General features: G+C 33.9%; 1 protein-coding gene and 1 long non-coding RNA gene across 3 annotated transcripts in view; one reads left to right on the forward strand and one right to left on the reverse strand.

The window, feature by feature from the left end:
• LOC103092279 (uncharacterized) overlaps window positions 1-21,187 on the reverse strand; it is a 48,501-nt gene extending 27,314 nt beyond the window's left edge. The window contains exon 1 of the long non-coding RNA XR_471404.3: window positions 20,998-21,187. This is a non-coding gene — a long non-coding RNA (uncharacterized LOC103092279). The remainder of the gene's footprint in view (window positions 1-20,997) is intronic.
• Window positions 1-27,029, forward strand: part of PCCA (propionyl-CoA carboxylase subunit alpha) — a 569,394-nt gene that overhangs the window by 229,235 nt on the left and 313,130 nt on the right. For both annotated transcript variants that reach the window (XM_007501342.3, XM_056807506.1), the window contains 2 exons: window positions 8,516-8,610; window positions 14,428-14,578. In XM_007501342.3, the coding sequence (XP_007501404.1) occupies window positions 8,516-8,610; window positions 14,428-14,578 (246 nt within the window). The remainder of the gene's footprint in view (window positions 1-8,515; window positions 8,611-14,427; window positions 14,579-27,029) is intronic.

Consider the following 27,029-nt stretch of genomic DNA (forward strand, 5'->3'; position numbering starts at 1 on the left):
AAAAAAAAAAGCAGGAAATAATGCTCCAAGTGGATAGGATAAGCACACCACCATACACTGTACATTGCTCAACAGTGTCCATAAAAGCTCACTCAGATTTCTAACTAAGAAGGGAAGGTAAAACATCCATGGAGATGGCTAATTGTGCACAGGAGTCTCAAAATCCTTCCAAAAAAAGGACAGTGACCCTTGAGAATATTTAGGGAGGAAAAACCTAGGCTACGGAGGAAATACAGGACAAAATTCAAACAAAGACAAAACCTTCTAAAAAAGGGTTATTCACTATGATCAGGTGGGATTTATACCAGGAATGCAAGGATTGTTCAAAATTAGGAAAACCATCCACATAATTGACCATATTAACAAGCAAACCAACAAAAATCACATGATTATCTCAATAGATGCAGAAAAAGACTTTGACAAAATATAACACCCATTCATATTGAAAACACTAGAAAGTATATGAATAGAAGAGTTTTTCCAAAAAATAATACACAGTATTTATTTAAAACCATCAGCCAACATCATCTGCAATGGGGACAAACTAGATGCATTCCCAATAAGATCAGGAGTGAAACGAAGATGCCAATTATCACCTCTATTATTTAACATTGCACTAGAAACACTAGCAGTAGCAATTAGAGAAGAAAAAGAAATCAAAGGTATTAAAATTGGCAATGAAGAGACCAAGCTATCACTCTTTACAGATGATATGATGTTCTACTTAAAGAATCCTAAAGAATCAACTAAAAAGCTAGTCGAAATAATCAACAATTTTAGCAAAATAGCAGGATACAAAATAAACCCACATAAGTCATCAGCATTTCTATATATCTCTAACACATTTCAGGAGCAATAATTAGAAAGAGAAATTCCATTCAAAATCACCTTAGACAATATAAAATACTTAGGAATCTATCTGCCAAGACAAACATAGGAACTATATGAACACAACTACAAAACATTTTCCACACAACTAAAACTAGATCTGAGCAATTGGAAAAACATTAACTGCTCATGGGTAGGATGAGCTAACATAATAAAAATGACCACCCTACCCAAACTTATCTATTTTATTCTATGCCACACCCATTGAATTTCTAAAAAAGTTCTATGTTTTTAGTAATCTACTTTTTTTTAGTTTTTAGTAAATTTAATTTAAATTTATTAAATTAATTAATTTTTAGTAATTTAGTAATTAATTAGTAAGTAAGTAAAATTTAGTAATTAATAATTAGTAAATTAAATTTAAAAAATTTAGTAAATCTACTGAATTAGAAAAAACCATAATGAAGTTCATTTGGAAGAACAAAAGATCAAGGATATCCAGGGAAATAATGAAAAAAAATGCAAAGGAAGGGGGCCTAGCAGTACCAGATCTCAACCTATACTATAAAGCAGTGGTCATAAAAACAATTTGGTACTGGCTAAGAGACAGAAAGGAGGATCAGTGGAATAGACCTGGGGTAAGTGACCTCAGCAACACAGTCTATGACAAACCCAAAGATCCCAGGTTTTTGGACAGAAATCCACTATTTGATAAAAACTGTTTGGAAAATTGGCAGACAGTGTGGGAGAGATTAGGTTTGGACCAATACCTCACAATTTTGCCAAGATAAACTTAGAATGGGTGAATGCATTGAACATAAAGAAGGAAACTATAAGTAAATTAGGTGAACACAGAATAGTATACATGGCCAAAAATTGGAAAACGAGGGGATGCCCTTCAATTGGGGAATGGCTGAACAAATTATGGTATATGTTGGTGATGGAATACTATTGCGCTCAAAGGAATAATAAAGTGGAGGAATTCCATGGAGACTGGAACAACCTCCAGGAAGTGATGCAGAGTGAGAGGAGCAGAACCAGAATAACATTGTACACAGAGACTGATACACTGTGGTACAGTCGAATGTAATGGGCTTCTCCATTAGTGTCAATGCAGTGATCCTGAACAACCTGGAGGGATCTAGGAGAAAAACACTATCCACAAGCAGAGGACAAACTATGAGAGTAAAAACACTGAAGAAAAGCAACTGCTTGACTACAGGGGTCAAGGGAATATGGCTGGGGATATAGACTCTAAATGAACATCCTAGTGCAAATAACAACAACATGGAAATGGTTTTGGATCAAGGACACATGTAATACCCAGTGGAATTGTACGTCGGCTATGAGAGGGGTGGCGGGAGAGGAGGGAGGAATAGAAAATGATTTTTATATCCAAGGAATAATGTTTGAAATTGACCAAATGTTTGAAATTGACCAAATAAAAAAATAATATTTAAAAGGAAAAAAAAATCTTTCACTTATAAATTTACTTCGAAATCAGCACTGGACCCCTAACTTACTTCTCTAAGTCTCCAAAAAGGAATTTTTAAGCACGGTGAGATGTATAAAAAATACTTTTCTTATGCATTCCTTACTGATTACAACCTAATGACCAGTTTCAAATCTGAGTTTTGCTTCTGTCTGACAGCAGGATTTCATAATCTGGGTGGTTTTCTTTTTTTGAAAACAGTGTTCTGGGGCATCATAGTCTTTAAGCTGTTGTTAACTCAAATTATGGATATAGAAGGCAATGTACTTGGTTTTTCTTTGTCACCCCAGAATTTCACAGTAGATCTACTGTTCATAATAATGTTATTTCAGATATTCAGGGTTTTACTTTAGTAGGTTCTGATGGTTAATTTTTTTGTGTTTTTTTTTTGTTTGTTTCTAGCTTGATCTCTGAGATTTAATTGTTCCTAGTTCTTATTTGACAAGAAGTCTCTAATGAGTGTGTCAGTTTTCCTTAACAGATGTTTGATTTCTTTTTCCCAATTGAAGATACAAATTCCTTATAATATCTCCCTTGATTTTTGTATTGAGAGCTTGAGGCATTTTGACAGCTGCTTAGTAATTTTTAGTAAGCGTAATTTTGACTTGTAGTATGGCCTGCTGAGATATGGGACAGAGCAAATAATTTAGAACCTTTGATGCTGAAGGGTTTGATACCATACAAGATAAGCTTGGGCTATATCCTTTCCCCCCATAATCTTTATTATTTCATTTCCTTTTTGATGAACACTTGCCTCTTTTATTCCAAATTTCACTTGGGAATGGTAATATGTAGTTCACTGCTTATTGTCTTAAGCTAGTTGCCAAAATAGCTCTTTCTCTTGGCTAACCTATTATGTCAGTTGCTATAATCTGTAAATATGTATCTTGTTGCAAAACCTGAATTCATTTAGCAGCCACACGCAGAAATTCTTGAGACTTTGACTTCCTTTTGTATCAGTTCTTAAATAATTTGTTGGGTTCTAGTCTTCCAAAGATTATTATTATTAATATTAGTAGTAGTAGTAGTAGTAGATGACTATTATCTATCATTCATATTGTACATTGAGTTTTAAAATTATTTCTTTTTATCTTCACAAATGCCCTGTATGTTCTATTATTATCTCCATCTTACAAATAAGAAAACCAAGATAGAGAAATCAAACTTTTCTTCGGTGTTTCTACTCTCACAGTTTTTCCTCTGACTATGTGTAGTGTTCTTTCTCATAGATCCCTCTGAGTTGTTTAGGATCACTGCATTGCCTGAAATGGAGAAGTTCTTTACATTCGATTGTCCCACAGTGTATCAGTCTCTGTGTACAATGTTCTCCACTTTATTATTCCTTTTAGCACAATAGTATTCCATCACCAACATATACCACAATTTTAGGGTTTTTCTTTTGTTATGGTCTTCTTGTAGACCAATGATTCTTATGTTGTCTCTCTTGGAATGATTTTCTAAATCTTCTGTTTTGTGAATGAGGTGTTTCATATTTTCCTCAATTTTTTATTCTTCTTCTTTTGTTTTATAATTTCCTGCTGCCTTGTTAAATTGCTTGTTTCTAATTGTTTTGTTCTCGTTTTTAAAGACTGGATTTCATCTGTGGCTTTTTGGTCATCCTTTTTCTGATCTTTTGTTTCCTTTGTCTCATATTCAAACTGATTAATTTTGGCTCTCAAGACACCATTTTCTCATTTTATTTCAAGTTTCTCTGTTTCCAGATGACTCATCTTGGTTTCTAAGGTCTTTTCCCAGTTGTTGTCAGCCTCTCTTAATTGTGTTTTGAATTGTATTTTCAGTTTTTCAAAACCTATGTCTAATTCACTGGAGTTTCTGTGTTTTTTCTTGGTGTTCCTTGATCCTCCTCTGTTACATTTGCTGTTCGTTCAGTGCCTGGATAGAAGCTGTCAATTGTAATTTCTTTTTTCCTTTTCTGTTGTTTGCTTATATTTGCCCCTTATTTTCTCCATTTAGTTGCCTGCACTCTTGCTCCTCTCATTATGTGCTGGGTCTTAGTTTTAGGATTTTCTGTCAGCCTTTGCCCTTGGAGCTTAGTCTGCAAATCTCTCAGAGCAGTCTGTGGGGAGGGGTGGTGGAGCTTGAGCTTCCCTCTCCTCTGAAGGCTTGATAAGATGAAGCCCTGCTGAGTTGTTCTTGCTGAGCTGGATGTGCCATGAGGCCAACACTTTGAGGGGGACAATATGGAGTGTCTCCTCTGCTGTGACTAGGCTGTCTTCTCTGTGCTTCTCCTTGAGCTTCCTCCCAGTCACCCATGTTCAGAACCCTGAGCCTGGCACAGCTTTGCCTGCAAGGTACTCCCTCCAGACTAGGGCCCTTGCCTGCCCAGAGATTCCAGCCACTGCTGGAGGCTCAGTACAGTACCTATGGGAGGGGTCCTGAGACCTTCTTTATTTCTCCCCCTTAAACCTGAGTGTTCTCAAATTTAGGCTTTTATGTTGAATCCAGCAGGAGGGTTCCTTAATTTTGTCCTATTGTTAGGTTTGGTTTTCAGTGCCCTAGGAGCATTTGGTTTTCAATTGGTGAGAAAGGGTTTTCAGAATTCTGGACTTTCACTACGTCTATGCCACCATCTTGACTCCACCTCCCCTGAATGTAAATTCGTTTAAGGAACAAATTATCTTCCTTTTGTTTCTATAACTCCTGTCTGTGGATCTTCTGTGTTTAATAAATTATTGTTGATTGACATGTTGGCTGACATTTGTTTGAGTAGGTTAGCTGGTTTAAGTTAAAAATGTTTTCAGAATGGGTGCACAGACACATATGCTGCCATTTTTAAAGGAATTAGTATATTTAGCAAAATCAGGAAATGTTACAGATTAAAGGGATGATAATCAAAAGGGAAAAGTTTCTAAGAGACATAGAAGGATGGGATTAAGGACTCATATAAAGATATTTTTCTTGGCAAGTAGAATAACTGATTATGCATCAGAGGATGGGAATGATATTGTAAGGGCAGGTTGCAAAGGGAAGGATGGAACTTTGAAAGAAGAGATGATTGACAGCAGATACTGTTGGTAGCAGAGGATGCTGGGAGAGGAGATCTGACTTAGGAGAGCTCCGAGAAGAATTCTGGGCTTTTGGAACGGATATCTTGAAGAGGCAGGAAGCATATTCCTCTTGCCAAGAGCCAATCGAGGATTCATCTGTGATTAGCCCTGAGACTGCTCCTACAAAGTATTTCAAGAACATTATACCTCTGAAAACATCTAACCAGAATGTCGTCTCTTCAGTCCTGAGAAGGTTTTGGACCCTCTGCCAAAGAGCCTTGCTCTCTTCCCTTAGCCTTTTGTACCTGTTCTGATTATTCCTTAGACCCATTAGTATTATATTAGGAGTGAGTGAAATAGTGGGAAAGGGTAGGAGAAGCTCTGGGTAGCTTGACAGCTCCCAGAGTCTCAGATCTTGGGGAATAGAAATCAGGGACTCATATTTCCCATCTTCCCTGATATTGTTTGTCTATTAAATAATATAACACCCAGTCAGATTTATTCAAGTGTTCTATTCTTGAAGCAAAAGGAAGATAATTTGTTGTGGCTACCGATCAGCCATAGCAGAGTGCAAACCAAGACCCCTCCCCTGCTGAGTCTGAAGACTTGGGGGAGGCTTTTCTCCTTGGCCTCCTTGTGCCAGAGATTTTAGGGGTATCCCTTACTACATCATATAGGGGAGACTTTCCTTCATCTCCCCATCACCCTCTTATAACCAGGGATTGCCAATTTCTTGAGAAAACACCCATTGTTGGTACAGACCAACAAGAGTGTAAGAGGGAGAGAGTAGGAGTCATCCCATCAAGGCTCCCACCATTCTACACCTTCCCCCTTCAAAACAAGCTCCTTCTAGATCTTCTTTTACCATCCTCACAGTAACATTTGTGCATGTTTATATATAAGCCTTACAATATAGAAGGATTATGAGGAAGCAAGCTTTGTTTTTCCCTATCAAAGAATCTTTTATGATCTCAATAATTACAATGAAAGGCAGCATGTTACAAATTACTGAGCCAATTTTTAAAATAAATAATAATCCATGCTAATAAAACACATTAAGATTTGGTGATGCATATCTCTATCTCTATCTCTATCTCTATCTCTATCTCTATCTCTATCTCTATCTCTCTCTCTATATCCACACACACACAAACACAGCAGATGAGGTATATAGTATCTTCATTTTACAGTTGAGAAAGAAACCTCAGAGGAAATAAATGACTTGCCCGTAGTCATATATTCTTATTATGTGTCAGATCTGAAATTTGAAACTATATTTTTTATTTTTATCTCCACCATCCCAACACAGTATAACTTACTGTTTCTTAAATAAACAATAAACTCAGTGTGATCTTTTTTTTTTACTGTTGGTTATGGAATTCTACCGTCAAAATATTTGTTGTGTTTTAGAAAATCATTTGGATAGGAGAGGGATTTATGAGTCAACAAAAGATTGAGAACATTGTGAAATACAAAATGGATAACGTTCTGTACATTAAATTGAAAATTTTTTTACAAATAAAATAAGTGTTGCCAAGATTAGAAGGGAAGCAGAAAACTCGGAAAAAAATTTATAAACAGCTGTTTGAATAGAGGTCTTCATATCTTGTATCTAAAATATAAAATAGAGAACTTTGTCAAATTTATAAGCATAAAAGCCTTCTCCCAAATGATAAATGGGCAAAAGGTATGAATATATATTTTCTAGATGAAGAAATCAAAGCCATATTCAGGTATATTAAAATGCTCTAAATCACTACCAATTAGAAAAATGGAAATCAAAACATTTCTGAAATATCAGTTCACACCCATCAGGTTGACTAAAATGACAAAGGGGCAAAATGACAAATGCTAGAGCGGATGTGGAAAAATGGGGACTCTAATACACTGTTGGTGGAGCTATGAACTGATCCAATGATTTTGGAGAGCAATTTCAAATTACATCCAGAGAATTATAAAACAGTAATATTACTAGGTAGGTCTGTTTTCCAAGGCAATCAGGGAAAAAGGAAAAGAACCTTTATGTTCCAAAATATTCATAACAGCTCTCTCTATGGTGGCAAAGAACTAGAAATTGAAGGGATGCCCATCATTTGGGGAATGACTAAACAAATGTTGTATATGATTGTGATGGAATAATAGTATACCATAAGAAATGATGAGCAGGCTAAGTTAAAAGAAAACATTTAAATAACTAAATGGGATAATGACCAGCAACATGAAGAGAACCAAGAGAACACTGTACACAGCTACATATTTAATCCTCGAAGAATAAATTGTGAATGTTAATGCCAGAGAGCGAACTGAAAGGTGGAAATGTGAAAGACATAATGTATTAACATGTTTGTTTCCCAGATGATGCTTTCTCTGATGTGTGGGAAACATGGATAACTTGTATTAATAATAACAAATAAGGAAAACATTTATAAAGGCTCTACCTATTCCTTTTACAGTGTTTCATTAAGGCCATCCTCATTGAGTGTGTAGTGCACAGCAAGAAAGATTTTGTGTAGGTGGAAAAAACAGCTATAATGTCAGCTTTCTCAGTTGCTCTTTGGGGAGTTATTAAACTGATTTTTTCCATTCCTTTGACATCTTTCCCTCTTTGAGGAATATTGAAAATAAAGTATTCAGAACTGTCAAAATTGTTTAATCTTTACAGATTTGCCACTATTTGGCCAGTTCCAGCTGTTTAATCATCTTAGTGCCATTTTTATTTCCTTGTATGATAAATTTAATTGTTTATCGTAGTCCAAATGTGGTAGTTTTCCTGTCATCAATGATGATTGCCGTAGAAATTCTGGAAAGGACATAGGAATAAGGACTATTGTATGTCTCTTTGTTTTATGGACTGTTAGGGTCAAACATTTTATCTTCTATGTTAGTTTTTTGGAGGGGTGGTACTAGGAGAAGGGAGACAGCATGGTTGAGTAGAGAGTTCTATATTCAGGAAGATGTGGTTTCAGGTTCTTTCTTGCCACTTGCTACTTTCATGTTTAGAAACAGCTTATTCAACCTCTTACCCATATTTCTTCATTCATGAATATATATCCTAGCTGGTTATTATGAGAGTGATACATGTAAAGTGTCTTATAAATCTTAAAATCATGTATTTTAAATGTTAGTTGCTATAATTAGTATGAGATTTGCATTCAAAATGCATAATTATTTATCCTTGTTTCCATAGGTTTTGTGTGATAAAAAAGGAAATGCTTTGTGGCTTAATGAGAGAGAATGCTCAATCCAGAGAAGAAATCAAAAGGTAGTAGAGGAGGCACCAAGGTAAGTTTCCATGGTTAATGGTCATTGAAATAATAATTTTTTGCTTTTATATGTGATATAGCATTTTCATAGGTTAAGTTTTCTTTTCTCTAGTTTTAAGAAAAATAAAGAATGATTTAGTGAATATAATAGTAATTTTTAAAATATTTATTAATTTGCCCAAGCTGATAGCTCTGGACAATACTTTGACTGAGATTGGGTGTCAGTGTATGTACATATGCTGCAAGTCAATGTACATATGAACATATATTACTTCCAATAAACATATTCTGGATATTTGTTGGGTTAGAGTACTTTAAGATTGATCCCAATGCTAAAAAATTATGATGAGTTCATTAAGTTGAGCTAAATCCTTCTCTGTGAATTTTTCTAGTGTTTTTACCACTTATATTGATATTGGATCATAAGTTTTATGTTGAATTTCCCATATAACTTTGTGACTTGGTTCATCTACAACAGCAGGTTTAATAGTAAATAGTACAATATGCCTAAGGTTATCTATGCCATTGTGTCATTAATGAAGAAAATGCTTAACATTTGTCCTGGTTTCAAAACAAAATTTCATGAATAATTTCAAAAACAGTTTTGATTTTTGATAAAAAGTAACACTGTGCTTTTGCTACTCACTATATAGTGAAGATAATTCTTGATTTAATCAAATTTATGCATTAGTTGGATGGATATTCATTAATTGAATGGGCACCTACCATCTCCTAGTTAAACATCCTTTTTTACATGCAAATAAAGGAATTAGATAATTTTATTTTAACCCTTGAAAACATGAAACGATAATAAAATTTGCCTTTGTTTCTCATCATGATTTGCTACTGAGTCAATTTTGCAAGTAATATTAGATTGTATTTACCCAAAAGACATATTTATAAATGAGGTTTTCAGTATTGCATAATTCACAAAAACAATCAACTATGCATACTAAAAACAATTCAAGTTATTTCCCTAATAAATTAAAACACTGAAATTATTTTCCTTAATAAAATTATAGAATCTTAGACACAAATAGAAATTTAGTAATCGTGTAGATCAAATTCCTTCTCATTGTAATGTTGCAGTTAAAGTCTAAATAGGTGAAAAGATTTATTTAAAAGTCATATGTAATGAATGAGTAGCACTAGAACTAGAACCTAGGTCTCTTGATTGCCAGTGCAGTGCTTTCTTTGATAACTACCACACACATTTTATCTTTTATTAAAACGTTATATATAATAGACATTCTTTCTTTAGTTTTTATCCTACTTGACTTCTCTGCAGAATTTGATACAATTGACCACTCTCCACTTCATTTTCTCAGTAGCCTTTGGATCTGAAACATGCATTATCCCTTTTGCATGGCCCTTCTTCAGATTTCTGTCTTGGATCTTCTCTCTCCATGGTGTCTTGGTGATCTAATGAATTCCTGTGGGTTTGACTCTCTTCTCTCTTCAGATCACCCTCAGATCTATATATCCAGTCCTTATCTGTTTCATGAGTTCTATTCTCACCTAAGTGACTATTGAACATATGCATCTAAATGTTTCTTAGAAATCCAAAATGTATATTGTCTAAAATAACTAATTTTCTTTTCCATCAAACCCAATCTCGTTTCTAATTTATTTTCCTAAAATTTATTTCATTTTAAATTAGTAAACATTTCTTTTCTTTTTCCCTCATCAACCTCCTCTTTCATTAAAAGAACAAACAAAAATAAAAGCCTTTATTTTTTTGAAAAACATTTCTAAAATTTTATTTGATTAATTTAGGGCATTTTTCCAGGATTACAAAAATCATGTTATTTCCATCCCCTCCTCCTAACCCCCTCCCATATCTGAAACACAATTCCACTGGGTTTTACATGTTTCTTTGTTCAAGAACTATTTATATATTATTGAGATAAAAACAAAAACCTTTAAACAAAAAGTCATAGTCAAGCAAAACAAATTCCCTTATTGGCTATACCATGATATGTCTATTGATTTTTGCACCCTAAGTTCATTACTTCTTTTTCAGTAGATTGGTAGAGTGCTTCATCATTGATTCTTTGATTTGTTGGTTCATCATTCTGTTGGTCAGAGTTTTAAAATTTTCAAATTGACTTCCCTGTTTCTTTTGAGAAGAATAATATTCCTTAAGTCATTTAGGTTCACAACCTGTGAGTCACACTTGATTCTCCCCTCTCCTTTAGTTCCCACCTGCAATTAGCTGTCTGCTAGACAGAACTATTGATTATTGCTCTGCAGCTACCCTTCTCTCTCGAATCACCTAGCCCCCACGGTAGTTTATGTGCGAGTGTCCTTTGGCCTGGACTGTTGATTGTGTTGGCCGACCTCTTCACTGGTCTTCTTTCCACAGTTCATTTTCTACTCAGTTGCTAAATTGATATTCCTATAGCACATTTTTGATTATGTTATTACTCTTCTAGAAGTGTGAAACTGATTATTGTTCTGGAACAATAATCACGAGATTATTGTTATAATCATATAAGAGTTCTAATCACTGTAACTGCTATCTGTGCGTCTGATTTGAATGAATTATGTAGGCCCTAGTAATAGAGTTTGTCAGAGCTTAGCTACCCAAATTCTAAGGCTACAAGCTGGTCCTCTCTCTTGAAGTCGATGAGGTGAATGGTTGACCAGCCAACCTGGTCAGGACATGCTTTGCCCAGTCCTGGGTTTCTTTAATTTTCAGTGATATGTGGCCTGGGACTTTCCAGAGGATATTGACTAACTGTTTTCTCTGTTACTATGAACTCTACAGTCTCTTCTTGCTAGTCAGTATGATGTATAACCCATCTTTTGCTTTTCTTAGAGAAATAACAGTCTTGGACCTCATATAACCACTAGACTCTATTAAAAAAGCTGCTCTGAATGTAAGGTGTATCTAATGTCACTGACAGGCCATTCACTTCTACTAGTGACAACTGCTAGTCTTGCTAATAAATAAACTATCCTGGGACTTTTGTGCTTCAGTTTATCCCCAATAGCAATTTTTATTAGAACAGAAATTTCTGTGGCTCCCTCTTAGGATAAAATATAACCTTTTCTGTTTGTCTTTTAAAGCCAGTCATTTGGCTGTCCCCTACAGACTTTTCTTCCCCATATTACTCCATTTCAAGCACTCATTCCAATCAAACTGTCCTTCTTGTCCTTCTACATGACATTATACTTCCATTTTTTTTGCTTTTATATAGACTAGTCCCCAACATCTAGAATAATGCCCCTTCTTTTGCTAGTTTATGGGCTATTTTCTACATGAAACTTCTCTTGTTCTCTTCTGTTACTGTTTTTATCCATTCCCAGAAATTATTTTGCATATTTTAAATTTTAAATTAAATTTAAAGAAAACATGTTTTATATTTACTTATCTGTGCACATAGCTGTCCTCTCTAATTCTCCCTGACCTTCCTTTTTTACTTAGTACCTAGTACTATATCTGTCTGATAGTATTTATTAAATAAATGTTTGTTGAATTGATTATTACTATTGAAATTGATATTACTATTGAAATGACCTTTTAATTGCTTTTCCTGCTTCTCATGTATCTCCTTTCCTGCATTTCCTACTGTCATTCCCTTGACACAAAAACCTTCAGTGGCTCTTTATTGCTTCACAGATAAAATACAATATTTTTAGCCTATGGTTTTAAATTCCATAATTTGCCTCTAACCTCTCCCTACCAGTAGCTTTCTTTCACATTATTTTTTACGTTCCAAGTTTCAAACAAACTAGCTTCTACTGTTCCTTGAACTTGACATTTCATCTCTTTCCAATTGTTAATATACTTTTTCAACATAAGATTTTCACATATTTACCCACTCATGTATATATGGAATACCTCCCTCCAGCAGAATATAAGATTTTTGAGTACAAGGATGCTTGTTTTTGAAACCTTTAGGGTTTAGCTTAGTGCTTGTCCATAATTATATAGGATTTATCATGTAACAATTGATTTTACTTAAAAAAGTTTTGATATTTCAATTGTTTTATGTGACTTATTTTTTTTCTCTCAGCATTTGGCTAGGTTCTTAGGCCCATTCTGTCAAATTTGCTTTTAAGATCAGCTGTTTATCTTTCATTTAATCCTAAAGGGAATTCATTGCTTCTTATTTTTATATAGGTTGATAGTAATTTGTAATCCTTTATAATTTCTTTGCATACAGTTTTTCCCCACAGTAAAAAATCAGTTCATTCTAACTTATAATAATTACATTAGAATTTAATAGAAAATATTGTTTGAATTTATAGTACAAAAGGAATTTGTAAATATTTTAGTTAACTTATAATCTTTCTTTACCTTGTATGTTTTCTACCAACTATTTCTTAATGGTCCTTAGAAATGATTTAGAAGTTATAAAATTCAACATGGAATCCAGAATCTTATTATATATGCCTTTTCATATGAGTTATATACAACATTTAAACTATTTTTTAGCAGGGATAGCACATTTTATTATATACTGATTTTATACTAAACTTTACTAGTGTAATAATTTAAAAATAATAATATTTCTACCCATATATATATAATAAAGTTTATTAGGAAGGGTAGATAATCATTCCTAAGTAACTTGACTGCATGGTCCTAGCCTGCAAGTCCCTTCTTCATTCCCCCTCACCTCCTGCACTGTTTTTTCTCCTTATGGTTCCCTCATGGTCTTCTTGTTCTCTTGTTGGTTTCCCTGGTCCTTCCCCAAACCTTAATTTTTATTGATGTACAGAACGTACACCAACGCAACCCTGGCACAAATGTGGTATGTCAGGAATGCTTGATAGACAGGTAAAGTTACTCAGGAAGGGGGAGGGGATGAGTTTCTTTGACACACTATCAGTGGTTAGTTTTCTTTTTGTCATATTTCTGTTGTTATTAGGAATAACTTTATTAAGTTCTCTGTTTACTACATGGCTTTTAATTAATCTTAATTTTTAAATTTCCTTCTCATGGAAAAGAAATAAACAAAAATTAAATCTGACATATATTTATTTGACAAGGAATTATGTAAAATGTTATTATAGGTGAATATGAATTTTACAAAATAAATGATTGCATTTTGGTATAAGACTCAGCCACACCATTTTTCTCATTGAGTGCTCATTTTTTAAAAAACTGCTTTTAGGGGGCAGCTGGGTGACTCAGTGGATTGAGAGCCAGGCCTAGAGATGGGAGGTCTTAAGTTTAAGTCTGGCCTCAGACACTTCCTAGTTGTGTGACCCTGGGCAAGTCACCTAATCCCTATTGCCTAGCCCTTACCACTCTTCCGCCTTAGAACCAATATACAATATTGAATCTAAGATGGAAGGTATGGATTTAAAAGTAAAATAAAATAAAGTGTTTTTAAACATATCTATTTCCTTTTCAAAAATTAGTCCTCCCATACCTGTTTTACTTGGCAAGACTTTCTTCCTTCAAACTGTGACCTTTTCTTTAAATGGGGCTCACTTTTACTAAAATTTTTAATTTTTAATGATCTTTTGACTAAATAATTACCTTAATGCCTCAGGTCTTCCTAAAGACCCTTTAATTTATGGATCATATATTTGTATACATTTCTATTCTTATCCTAGTAATATAAGAAAATTTGGAATGTATATATTAAATAATTTTACTTGTAAATCTTTGTTATTATGCCAATTTAGTGGTAAGTGAGCCATTATTAGCCAGGAGAAAAACCATTATTTATATTTGTTTACATTTAAAATTATTTTTAGATATGTTTTTACAAATTCACATTATTTATCTTTTATTTTGAATATATTCCATATAAATCATTACTTGACTGAGTATATTTTTTCTAAGTAGATAAAGGTATTTTTTGTATATTTGTAGTACTTTTTTGGACCCAGAGACTAGAAGAGCCATGGGGGAACAAGCAGTCGCTCTTGCCAGAGCAGTGAAATATTCTTCTGCTGGAACAGTGGAATTCCTTGTAGACTCAAGGAAGAATTTTTATTTCTTAGAAATGAATACTAGACTTCAGGTAAGAAAAGCAATCATTTTTAAAAGAAAAAACTATCACATACGTGGATCTACAAATATGTATTTTTGTATTCTTGACCAGGAATCTTGCCAGAGGTGAAATTCTTGCCTCTGTGAATTCACAGTAAGTACCTAGTCACCATGCTTTGATTATTTTCTTCCTTAACAACTGAAATCTCTTCCTTAACTTGTTAGCTGTGTGTATATACCCTGACACAAATTTTGACTGATTTACTAAGCCAGAATTTCAATATCTAGATGAATCTCTTTAATGAAGACACATTGAGAGACTGTACAAGTAATTCCAACAGTGTTGTTATTGCTTAATATATTCTTTACAATTTTGATTTTAGAATTATGTTCATTACCTATGGAGCTTTTTTTAGAACATCTTTATGGTAGCATATATTTGTACTGTAAGAGTGAATGAAAGAAAGCAGGACTTTTGCAAAAGATGCTAAAGGCAAGGGTTTGCAAAGAGGGTCTGGCCATATGCATGGAACTGAAAGACCCTATTCTAGAATCTAGGGACTTCTTAAAACTGGACACCTTGAGACTGTTGTGATATGTTGTTCCTGTTTCTTCAAGGGAACTAGAGAGGTAACTTCCTGCTGTCTGATCTGTCTGTGCCTGAGGGAAGGTGACTTACCTATTATAAAGGATAATTTTAGTGTTTTAACTTAAAAATATAAATTAATTTCTTTGATAGGGAAAATCCCAAATAATAAAATACCCAAGTCAGCTGGAAATTATGTTGATTTTAATTAATATAGAGAGAAGTAATTAAGGAGGAGAGAGAGAGAGGAAAGAGTTAATTTAAACTGCTCTGGCTTAGGCTGAGCCAGGCAGGAGTTAAAGGTCTTGGCTAAAGGGGCCTCCCTGAGCCCAAGGGAAAAGGAAGTCAGTCTTACCAAAATCACCATGAGACCCTCTCAAGGAAGCTCCTCCTGAGTTCCACACCTGAACTGAAGCCCCAGGCTGCTCATCTAGGCCTCTTTTTAAAGATCTTTTCTCTTGTGTCACTTTCCCTAAATTTTCACGTCTACACAGTAGACACTTTTCTCTAGGACTGCCCATACTTCTAGTTTTCACCTTCTTTGATTAGATTTTTGAGTTACTTTACACTTCTTTGTTAAGTTCACCTTTTGTTAGTTACTTGGACTTTTTGTGATTAATTTAACCTTCATAGGTACTTAACATCTTTTTGTATTAAGGTCTAAAAATAGACTTAGCTTAACTTTCTAGCTTCACTATAAGGTGAGAACTAAGTACCTTCATTGTTCAATCAGGAGATTACAACTTTTATCTTCCCCTAAAGTATTGTATAAGTAGGGTGGAGTAATTTTAAAGTTTCACACTATTCTCCGAGAGCCTGAGGTTCCTGCTTTCCAGCTATCCAGAGATCCTGAGATCCGGTCCATCCCTGTCTCCAATTTCCCTCTTCCTGTGTTCCTATAAGATTTTATATCCTGAGATTTCCTCACTGAGAGCTAGAGAGCTTCCAGTACCCATTTAAAAACTGTCAGTGAGACAGCCCAGCCACCTTGACCTTTGGCCTAGAAGGGTGGTTGCACCAAGAGGTCAAACAATCAAATATCTGACGAGCTTTTGACTTGCCTACCAGTAATTTGGAGGACCAGTTAGATTAGATTATATAGCCAGAAGAACTTGAAGATGGCTTTGAGAGAAGCCCATAGAAAGGAGGGAAGGAGTATCCAGATTTATAGCTTAGGGACTCCTTTCCCTGGTCCTCTTCCCTTCCTCTTTTACTTTGATAATAATAAATCTAATTTAATGTTTTAAACAAGTTGTAAACTAGTCAGATAACGTTTGGCCTATAAGCTACTTCTCAGGACTACACAGACCTGTTGGCCTAGTCTCTGTGAGTGATATACCAAACTGTGAAAACAAGTCCACAATCCTTTCTATCCATCTTACCAACATATTTCAGTACCTTAAGGTTAAATTTAACTTTCAAAAGTATCTCATGTTTAGAGCCAAGTTTGGTAAACAGGTGATAGAGTAATACTCCTAAAAATTTTTTTTTTTGGTATCAATTTAACTTTGAAGTAATGAAACTTTTTTTTTCATCAGTAGCTTTAAAACTGGCTCTGAAGACAGTTTCACATATGCAATCATTCACATCCAACATTATTGTGACTTTCTAAGATGACTATTTTGAAGGGAAACATTTAGATATACAATGAAAAAAGCCCTTTCAACATTGAAATAATTGTCATACTCTTTGCTTTAAAACTATGTACATTATTCCTTTGACCTCCTCCTTCAGAGCCTTGCATTAATAGGTTTGATTTTCCCAATTCACAACCATTTAAAAGGAATGAGAAAGGATGGAGAGGCCCCTGAAAAGGTAGCAAAGAAGTGGAAACTGTCATACTGTTATTATCAAAAGAGGAGATAGAAAATTTTAAAAGAGATTATGAATATTTTATTTGTGGATATATATTATATGATTGTAGAATGTCAATAGCATTATATATAACTTTATGATTATGGTTGTTTATTAGCAAGGAGACTAGTAATATATGCTGTATGTTATGAACTGGATAGTTTTCTATGAAAGATGATGAAAAGATGTTAAGTGGTACGAAAATATGAACATAATTTATCATAGTGGTAACAAGGACAACATTAGTTTTCTTTTTTCTATTTTGACTATTTGATGTAGGTATAAAAAACCACATTTGTATCATAAAAAGAATTTAATAGTATCTCCTGTTTTTAAAACAGATTTTAGCATACTGAAATTTTTCTTATATACTTGATAGAATTCACTTATAAATATCTTGTTCCTGGCTGATGGAGTTTCTATTTTGGGGAAGGGGGCTCACTTATATATTCTTTAATTTATTTATTTTTGATTGCATTATGTAATTTTCCTATTTTTTTGTTCTTTTATGGCAGGTATTTTATATATTTTTAAACAATTATCCAGTTAATTTACTTCATCAGTTTTATTAGCATAAATTGGGGCAAATTAGTTTCTAATAATTTTTTTCTTTCTTAGCCATCAGTGCATTTATTTCTTTTTGGTATCATTGATTTAGTTTTCAAAAATAAAGTAGCTAATGATTTTCTATTGAATATTTTAGGTTAAAAAAAGTCTACTTTCCCTCATTTTACTTATTCTTAAAAAGACTCTATTTTTGCTTTGTTTTGATTTCTTTTTTCAAAATTTGTATTTTAATGCTTGAGTGGGTATTTTTAATTTCTTGATTAATTTTTTATAAAAAGATACTTGTCCGCTTTGCTGATCTGTTCTTTCCCTTTGTAATTAAAGAAAATGGTTAGAGCAGAAAAATTTTCATTAAGGACTACTTTAATTATAACTCGATAATTTTAGTTTATTTTCTCATTGCCATTTTATTTAATGAATTAATCAATTAAAATACTATTCTTTCAGAGCTTTTCACAGATTTCTTTGCTATTATAAAGAACACTTCCTTATTCTTTAAGGATTATTATTTACTTATCTATTAACTTTTTGGTTTATTAATTGGTCCTTTATGGGATATAGTTTTATTTTTATGTTTTAAAAAACATGTTTAATATTTCTACTTACCTGTATTCCTTTGAAGATTTTTATTGCTCTAATGCTTAGTTATTATAAAAGTTCCATGCACAGAAGAGAAATATATATATATTCTTCTTGTTTGTTTTTAGTAATCTCTGGAAGCCTGTCATATCTGACTTTTCTAAAATACTATTTGAATCCATAACTTATTCTTATTTAAATATGGCTGTATCTATTTCTGAAATAGGTAAAACAATATTACCCCTCACTATTATAGATTTATAGTCTAATTTTTGCCAAATTTGACTTTTCTCTTAAGGTTTTAATTGCTTTGCCATTTGATACATGTATGTTTTGTAATTCTAATTCATTTTTGTGGTACTTTTTGAGAAAAATATAGTTTTAAAAACAATGCCAGTATTTTAAAACTTCTTTAAAGAAGATAGTGATAGAGGGGGTTTTACTTAATTTCTTCAGAGATAGAAGATATATCACAATGAAACAGGGAATTCAGAAACTGAATGAAATTTTAGGATAATATTCTTTTTTTTTAAATTAATTTATTTAGTCAATTTAGAACATTATTCCTTGGTTACAAGAGTTACATTATTTCCCTCCCTCTCCCTCCTCTCCCCCCAACCTTTCCTGCAGTCGACATGCAATTTTATTGGGTATTACATGTGTCCTTGATCAGAACCTGTTTCCATGTTGTTGGTGTTTGCACTAGGATCTTCATTTAGAGTCTACATCCCTAGCCATATTCCCTCGACCCATGAAATCAAGCAGTTGTTTTTTCCTTTGGTGTTTTTATTCCCACAGTTTTTCCTCTGAATGTGGATAGTGTTTTTTTTTTTCGTAGGTCCCTCCAAGTTGTTCAGGATCACTGCATTGCCACTAATGGAGAAGTCCATTACATTCAATTGTACCACAGTGTATCAGTCTCTGTGTACAATGTTTTCCTGGTTCTGCTCCTTTCTCTCTGCATCACTTCTTGGAGGTTGTTCCAGTCTCCATGGAATTCCTCTACCTTATTATTTCTTTTAGCACAATCGTATTCCATCACCAACATATACCACAATTTGTTCAGCCATTCCCCAATTGATGGGCATCCCCTCATTTTCCAATTTTTTTGCCACCACAAAGAGCGCAGCTATGAATATTCTTGTACAAGTCTTTTTGTCCATTATCTCTTTGGGGTACAAGCCCAGCAGTGCTATGGCTGGATCAAAGGGCAGACAGTCTTTTAGCTCCCTTTGAGCATAGTTCCAAATTGTCTTCCAAAATGGTTGGATCAATTCACAACTCCACCAGCAATGAATTAATAATGTCCGGACTTTGTCACATCCCCTCCAGCATTCATTACTTTTCTTTGCTGTCATGTTAGCCAATTTGCTTGGTGTGAGGTGATACCTCAGAGTTGTTTTGATTTGCACCTGTCTAATTATCAGAGATTTAGAACACTTTTTCATGTGCTTATTAATAGTTTTGATTTCTTTAACCGAAAATTGCCTATTCATGTCCCTTGCCCATTTATCAATTGAAAAATGGCTTGACTTTTTGTACAACTGGTTTAGCTCTTTATAAATTTGAGTAATTAGACCTTTGTCAGGTATTTTTGTAATGAAGATTGTTTCCCAATTTGTTACTTCCCTTCTAATTTTGGTTACATTGGTTTTGTTTGTACAAAAACTTTCCTGTTCCTCTTTCTTTAATGTTTATAGCCTATAATAGTGTTGCTCTTTGAACATAATTCCAAATCATGTTCTAGAAGAGTTGGACTTCATTTTACACCAGTAGTGCGTGCAGATAACCATTTTCTCCACAACTTTTCTTCAACATTTGTCATTTTCATTTTTTGTTGAATTTCTCAATTTGATGGATATGAGATGATACTTTAGGTTTTAAGTTACATTTGTATAAGTAGTAATAATTCAGAATATTTTTATATGACTTTTGATAGTTTAGCTTTCCTCAACAAAAATTTCTATTCTTGTCATTTGACTGTTAATCTATCATAAAATGTTTATTATTATCAAAATTTGACTCAGTTCGTTATATATGTTGGAAATGATTATTATCTTAAAGAATATTTATATTCTCCATACAGAATATAGAAGGCTTGTATTAGAGAAACTTGCTAAAATAATTTATCCCCAATTTGTTTCTTGTCTTGAAATTTTAACTATATTAATTTTGTTTGTTAAAAACTTAAATTTTATATAATCAAAAATTTTCCCTTTCTATCTTTTTATCTTTCTTTTGTTTGGTGATGAAGTCTTCTCTTGTTCATAGACCTGCTCCACTGACTCGCTTTATGAGATCCCCTTTATTATCTAAATCATGAGCCCATTTTGCATATACTTTGGTGTATCTTGTGAAATATTGGTATAAAACTAGTTTCTGTCAGACTGTTTTTCATTTTTTTCAGTGATTTTTGTTAGTGTTAGGGTTAAGGGAGGGTGGTTTGGGGATGGTATTAATTAGATGGTTCAGATAGCGCAGTATCAGAAGATTTAACTGATTTGGGAAGGCAGTGTCAGTAGGTTATCAGGTTAACAGGCCCAGTCCAGGCAGAGTCTGTCCTGAGGTAACAAACACAGATCACTATATATAACAGGGATAGATGTTGAATTTATTGTGACAAGGAAAGGTGAAAAGGGGATTTGGATAATCCTAAACTAATAACAACTACCTAACCCTCCCCCAAATCTAAATGTCTAGTTACCAAGAGTCTTTGCTAACCTAATCCTTACCTATCTGTCTAAAGAGCCCAGTCCTTAATATAGATAAACATACAGTAATCTCAACCTAGTAATAGAGGTAGTGAGTTTTGGCAGGACAGGACCCAAGGAGAGGCCCTGGATCCAGAAGGACCCCAGACTCACTGTTACAGACAGATGGCCCAAATAGTTCGGGATCACACCAGGAAGCTTAGTAGATGACAACAAGTCAGCAGGTAAACAGGTAGGATGGGAAAGACAAGGTAGAAGCAGCCACTAAGGGAAAGCAGCCAGTGCCTCCAGGTCAAACCAGAGAAAGACCCCCAGCTCCATCCTCAGTTAACTGTCTCACATTTTCCCCTCACATTCTAGAATCTTCTCTCTGCATCTTCCTCTCCCTGCAGACCTACCTCATCTGCTCTCTTACTTCTTACTTCTTACAATAGTTGATTCTTGCCCCAGTAGCTAGAATCTGTGTTTTATTAAATACTAGTTTACTCTGCTCTTTTGCTTTTATGAGTATTGTTACTTCTCCAGGAAGCTAGTTGGCATAGTGGATAAAGTACTGCACCCGGAGTGAGAAAGATTCAAATCCTTGTTTAAACACCTATTAGCTGTGTCAGCCTGGACAAATCATGTAACCTCTGGGTATCTCAGTTTCCTCAACTGTCAAATGAATGCAATAATGAAATTCAACCTGTGTGACTATTGTGAGGATCATATAAAATAGGATTTTAAAACTATTTACTGCCGTGGTTGGCACGTAGTATTCAATTAATAAATGCTCCTTCTATTCCCCTTTCTCTACCATGAGTAGTAAGCTATGGGTGTGCATTATAGGGAACCAATACTGTAAAGAGTTGCCAAAGATGCTGTGTCATTTGGAAGTAGTCTAGTTTTAGAGGGGCCAGAAAATGGACGGGGCAGTAAAATGAAAGGTTCAAGGTTAAGGCTAGGTCCTTGAATGTGGGTAAGAAGAATAAAGTCCTACAGGTAAAAATAGAGGCCATAATCATGTGAACAAGCTCTGCCTGGGAAGACTTAGAGGTGAAACCAGAGATCAGTGGAAGGAAGGTCCTGAATCTCAGAGAAACAATGCTATATGTACTAATATAAGTCTGAAAAACTAGGTTAGAACCAGATTTTAGATTGTCTTAAGTGCCAGGCTAAAGAATTTATAGTCATTAAACTAGAGGAAATAATGATCTGTTAATAGTTTTTGTATAGGTAAATGATATATTCAGACCTATTTCTGTGTAAGATTATTTTGTAGTTTTATGTATACTTGACTAGTGACTGAAATCAGAGAGATCCAAGTTTGAGATAATTATAATTGTTTAAGTGATTATATATGGGGATCAAGGAGAAGGAACAGTCCAAGATGACTGAAATTTTGAGTAACTGGATAACTTGAAGAATCAAAAGTCCCTTTATAGAAGTTGGAAGGAAGGAATTTTTAGGAGAAGAGAGTAGATTCTGTTTTTGATATGCTGAATTTGACATTAAGAATATGGTTCCCGAAATTATAATATAATTATACATTATACAATATACATTATAAGAAAGTTATCTCTATGGTTATATTTGAATATTTTTGTTCAGTTGTGTTACTCTTGGTGATCCTATTTTGAATTTGGAATCATTTCCCTTACTCTTTCTTTGGCTCATTTTCCAGAAGCGGAAACTGATGCAGAGTTAAGAACAGAGCTAAATGACTTGCCCATGGTCCCACAGCTAGTAAGTGTCTGAGGTCACCACCTAGCTGCCCCTTCCATATAGTCTAATATTAGCCTATTAAAAATGTAAGACACATATAAGACACATTTTTGAGGAGAAAAGTTTATAGAGCAATTTTTTTGACCAGGCCAAATGCCTATGAATACTTTTGAATTATGAAATACTTATGAATACAGGATACTTTTGTTATCAATTTTAAATCATGTTTTTGTTAAGATAGCTATTGTAGGAAGTCACATGCAAATACTTGCCTGTTCCCTTTCATATTTCAATCTAGAAAATTCTCGATGTAGGGTAAAAACATTGACTTATACATGTTATAGCGATAATAAATTAAACCTGTTGGTTTTATTATTCCTGTTTTTATCTGCAAGTCTTGCTTATGATATTTCCATTTCTTTAATACTTTGTTTCCTCTTGCATTCACTTCTTTTCTTTATTTTTGGCTCCTGATGATTGATCTTTTTTTACTTTTTTTAATTACTATGTAGAAAGGCATTATAGTAAGAGTTTTTGGAAGGGACAACATACATTAATTCTTTACCACTTTTCTTTTATAATTGCATTTCCCTGTATTTTTCCTTCTCTGTCTTAAGATGTCAACAAATATTTATCCTTTAGGAGAATATAAATCAGTTGTTGTTTTGTTTGAAAATAATGGCTCTAGTTTAATGGAAATACATTTTGAATAGAAGGAAGAAAACATCATTGACCTTTATTCTGTTGTTTGAGATTTCAACAGTTTCTTCCAGTAGACATTAAATGATTCTGGAGTTTCTCTAATAGTTACTTTTTTCCAATTCTTTTACTAACCTTAAATTATAATACTTAAGATAGATACATTCACCAAATTCTATATCTTCTTAGTTCCATATTGTCTCTAATTAGTGTTTCAGTGTGATCTGGGAGAGTTATAATTTTCTTTGTTGTTTCTTTTCCAAGATTTTTCTATTGAACTGTCAATTTTCTTAGCTTCTGAACATTTATTTTTCACTAACAAATACAAGTAGCATCTAGATTTTATTACAGTTTACTAAGTACCAAAGTTAGATACTGATAGTTTGTCCAGTTTTCAGAAGGAAGATGATGCCTTAAAGGTGGGGAAGAAACAATACAAATCTTTCATGGATATTGGTGCTTCAAAATATAGTCCTAAAGACATTTCCAGGAGATATCACCATAGGGGGTATGGTTTCAGTGACTGGAACTACGGGTGAAATACAACAGGTTCCCAAGGTAAAAAGCACATTGCTTAAGCTAGGTTCTCTCACCATTGATCATACATTCCTATTGATCCCTGCATGACTAGATAACCTTTTAAGATGAGACTTTTATGTAAGATTGGGTCAACCCTGCAATATGAACATTCTGAAAATATATACCTGCATTTGCCTAAACATTCTCTAAAACATGACCCATTGCTATATCTGGAGCAACTGGAAGAAAAACCTGAGCAAATTCAAACTTTAACATCATTATATGAGACACCTGATGATATTTCACAATGGGTTTTTGCCAAACATCAGAATGATGTGGGTAGAATAAAATCAGTGGAACCAGTAAAGATAGAAGTCAGCGATGGTGTACCTCCTAAGATACCTCAGTACATATTGAGCAGAGAAGCCGTAGAAGGCATAACACCGATTATAAACAGGTTATTGGAACAAGACATTTTAGGACCTACAGTGTCTGAATTTAATAGTATAATTTTGCTACTTTAAATATCCTAGTGAGAAGCATCTATTATACCTCTGAGATGAGTAGAGAGGATATCATTCTATCACATCCAATCTATTCTTTTGCTCTTTGAGAAAGATAGTAGCATCATTTCTTTTGTGCCATATTCTTCTTTTATAATCTTACCTGTATCTCAGACTCAAAAACTTGATGAATTCCCTGATTATTTTTCTCCCCTGATACCTATTTCATTGCCAAGGCCAGTAGATCTTACCTTGTAAGATTTCTTGTATATGCTCTTCTCTCTCCTTTGATACTTCCAGCATCTTGGTGTAGATGCCTGTCCTTTTTTATATGAACTACTGCAGTATCCTGCTGGTCGGTCTGCCTAGTATAAGTCTTTCTCCACTATGTAACAATTCTACTCACCCATCAATGTGACTTTTCTAAATGGAAAATTCAACCAACCATATTATCCTTGTGTTTAATAAATTAAAGTGACTTTCTTCTACCTTTTGAAAGATAAAATAAAATATCTTCTTTTTAGCATCCAAAACTTTCATAACCTTAATCTTTCTAAATTTCCAATGTTTTTACATCCTATACCTGAGCTATATACCCTTGTCATCCAGTGATGACTTGCCTCTGCTATTTCATGAATAATATATTCCATCTCCTGACTACATATTTTCAGTGACTATTCCATTCCATATGTGGGATGTTCTCTCTTCTCATTTTAGTCCCCTGACTTCCCTAAAGGCACAACTAAAAATCCCATCTTTTACAGGAAATATTTCCTAATCCCTGTTAATTTTAGAGGCTTCTTTCTATGGGTCATCTTATCTTATCTTATCAGGTTTGTTTTTTTTGTTTATTTTATCCTGTACATATATTGCTTATATGAAGTGCTTTGCATATTGTCTCTCCCACTATATTTTGAGTGCTCATTAGGGACTGTCTTTTCCCTTTCTTTATATCTTCATTGTTTATCACACTTTCTGACACATAGTATGTAATTAACATATGGTTTTGGACAAACTGACAAAGACTGGTAGTCACTCAATATCACTTCTTAAACAATTTAACTAATTATGGTTTTTTTCTGATAATTTTTATATTAATACAACTGTTTCTGCTGTCTTTACCTTACAGTCTTCTTTAGACAAAAATTATTTTTAAAAATCTACTTTTTAAAAGCTTAGTATGATAAAGTGGATCCTGTATTGAGGAAATTCAAGAGGCAGTGCAACCCATCTTCCCCCAAGGAAAGAGCAATAAAGGAAGGAATGGAGGGAAAGAGGAGGAATGGAGGGAAACAAACTCCTCCAAACATATCTAGAGAGAATGCCTAATGCCTCAGTCCAGTTCTTCATTGGGATATACAAGAAACAACTCAAAACATATCATTTTTCTCATTCTAGTTAGCATATAGGAATGGACAGAGACATTTGTGGATATGGATGATGAATGATGCTCCCAATACACATTGGGAGCACTATAGTCCCCAAGGAAAGACTGTGTCCCTGGGCAAGTCTGAGCACCATCCTTGAGCATTTACAAGTAAACCTTGGTACTCTTTTCTTGGTTCTGGATCACAGATCCAGGGCTGACTAAGTTGGATACCTGCATCTAAAGGTGGTTTTCTGGGTATGGCATATCCCTATGTTGAATGGTATAGGCTTAGATGCAAACAGCAGCAGTAAAACTGGTCCCAGGAGTCAATCAAACTTAATTCTAGTTTTTGACTCAATGTGTAAAATTATGATACATATCTTACACCAAAAGGGAGCCTTATTCTGTCATTCTGAATTTGCTGAGCTTCATATAGTGACTGAGTCTCATAGCAATCTGCAATATTTGAAAAACAAACCCAGTTCAGGAAGTTGAATAGCTCTCATCAGGAGATCAGCATTTATACTTGCCCTGAAAAAGACAGTTTGAGAACATTGAAAACTTGTAGGTTCCTGGCCTTACATGTCCCTGAGATACTGTAATAATTCAATACTTACTAATTAAAGAAAACAACAAGAAACCAAGTCCAGACCTTCCTTCCACTAGTACACTGAGCCTGGCCCTACCATCAAGTCCAAAGTCAAGAAATAGATTGAAGGGAATCACTTCATTTGTTGGAAGGAAACCATAAAAAAATGATTCCATATTTGATAATGAGGATATTAAGGTCTAGAATTCAGAAGAAAAAAACTCCAAAACATTTCCAAGCAAATAAAAGTAAAATACCTCAGGCACAAATTCAACTAGGAATTCAGTGAGATATTTAGCAACGAAAAAAGTTAAAAAAAAGAGTAAAAAAATCTTTATGAATGAAATGAGAATGCTTGAAAGAGAAATTTGGAAACGAAATGAAAGCTGTGGAAAAAGACATTGAAAAGGAAATTAACAAAATCCTGCCTCAGCAACAAACTCCTTGAAAATTAGAATTGACCAAATAAAAAACCAATAAATCCATGAGACCTTGAGGAATATGTAATGAAAGTCAAAATACTGAAAAAATAGAAGAAAATATAAAATATCCCATAGCTAAAACAAGTGACCTGAAAAAATTGATGAGAAAAAATTTGAATAATAATTTTACTAGTGAAAGATGTAACTGGAAAAGAAGCCTAGATTTCCAGATATCATTGAAGAAAACTTCCTAGATCTCCAAAGACCAGTGGCCAAAGTAGAAATAGAAATAATCCATCCAGTGGAAACCTCTATAACATCGTATCCAATATCCAGAAATTTTAGGTCAAGGAAAAAAATATTTCAAGCAAGCCAGAAAG

The sequence above is a fragment of the Monodelphis domestica genome, chromosome 8 (assembly GCF_027887165.1).
Source record: "Monodelphis domestica isolate mMonDom1 chromosome 8, mMonDom1.pri, whole genome shotgun sequence".
In the NCBI taxonomy this organism is placed as follows: Eukaryota; Metazoa; Chordata; class Mammalia; order Didelphimorphia; family Didelphidae; genus Monodelphis; species Monodelphis domestica.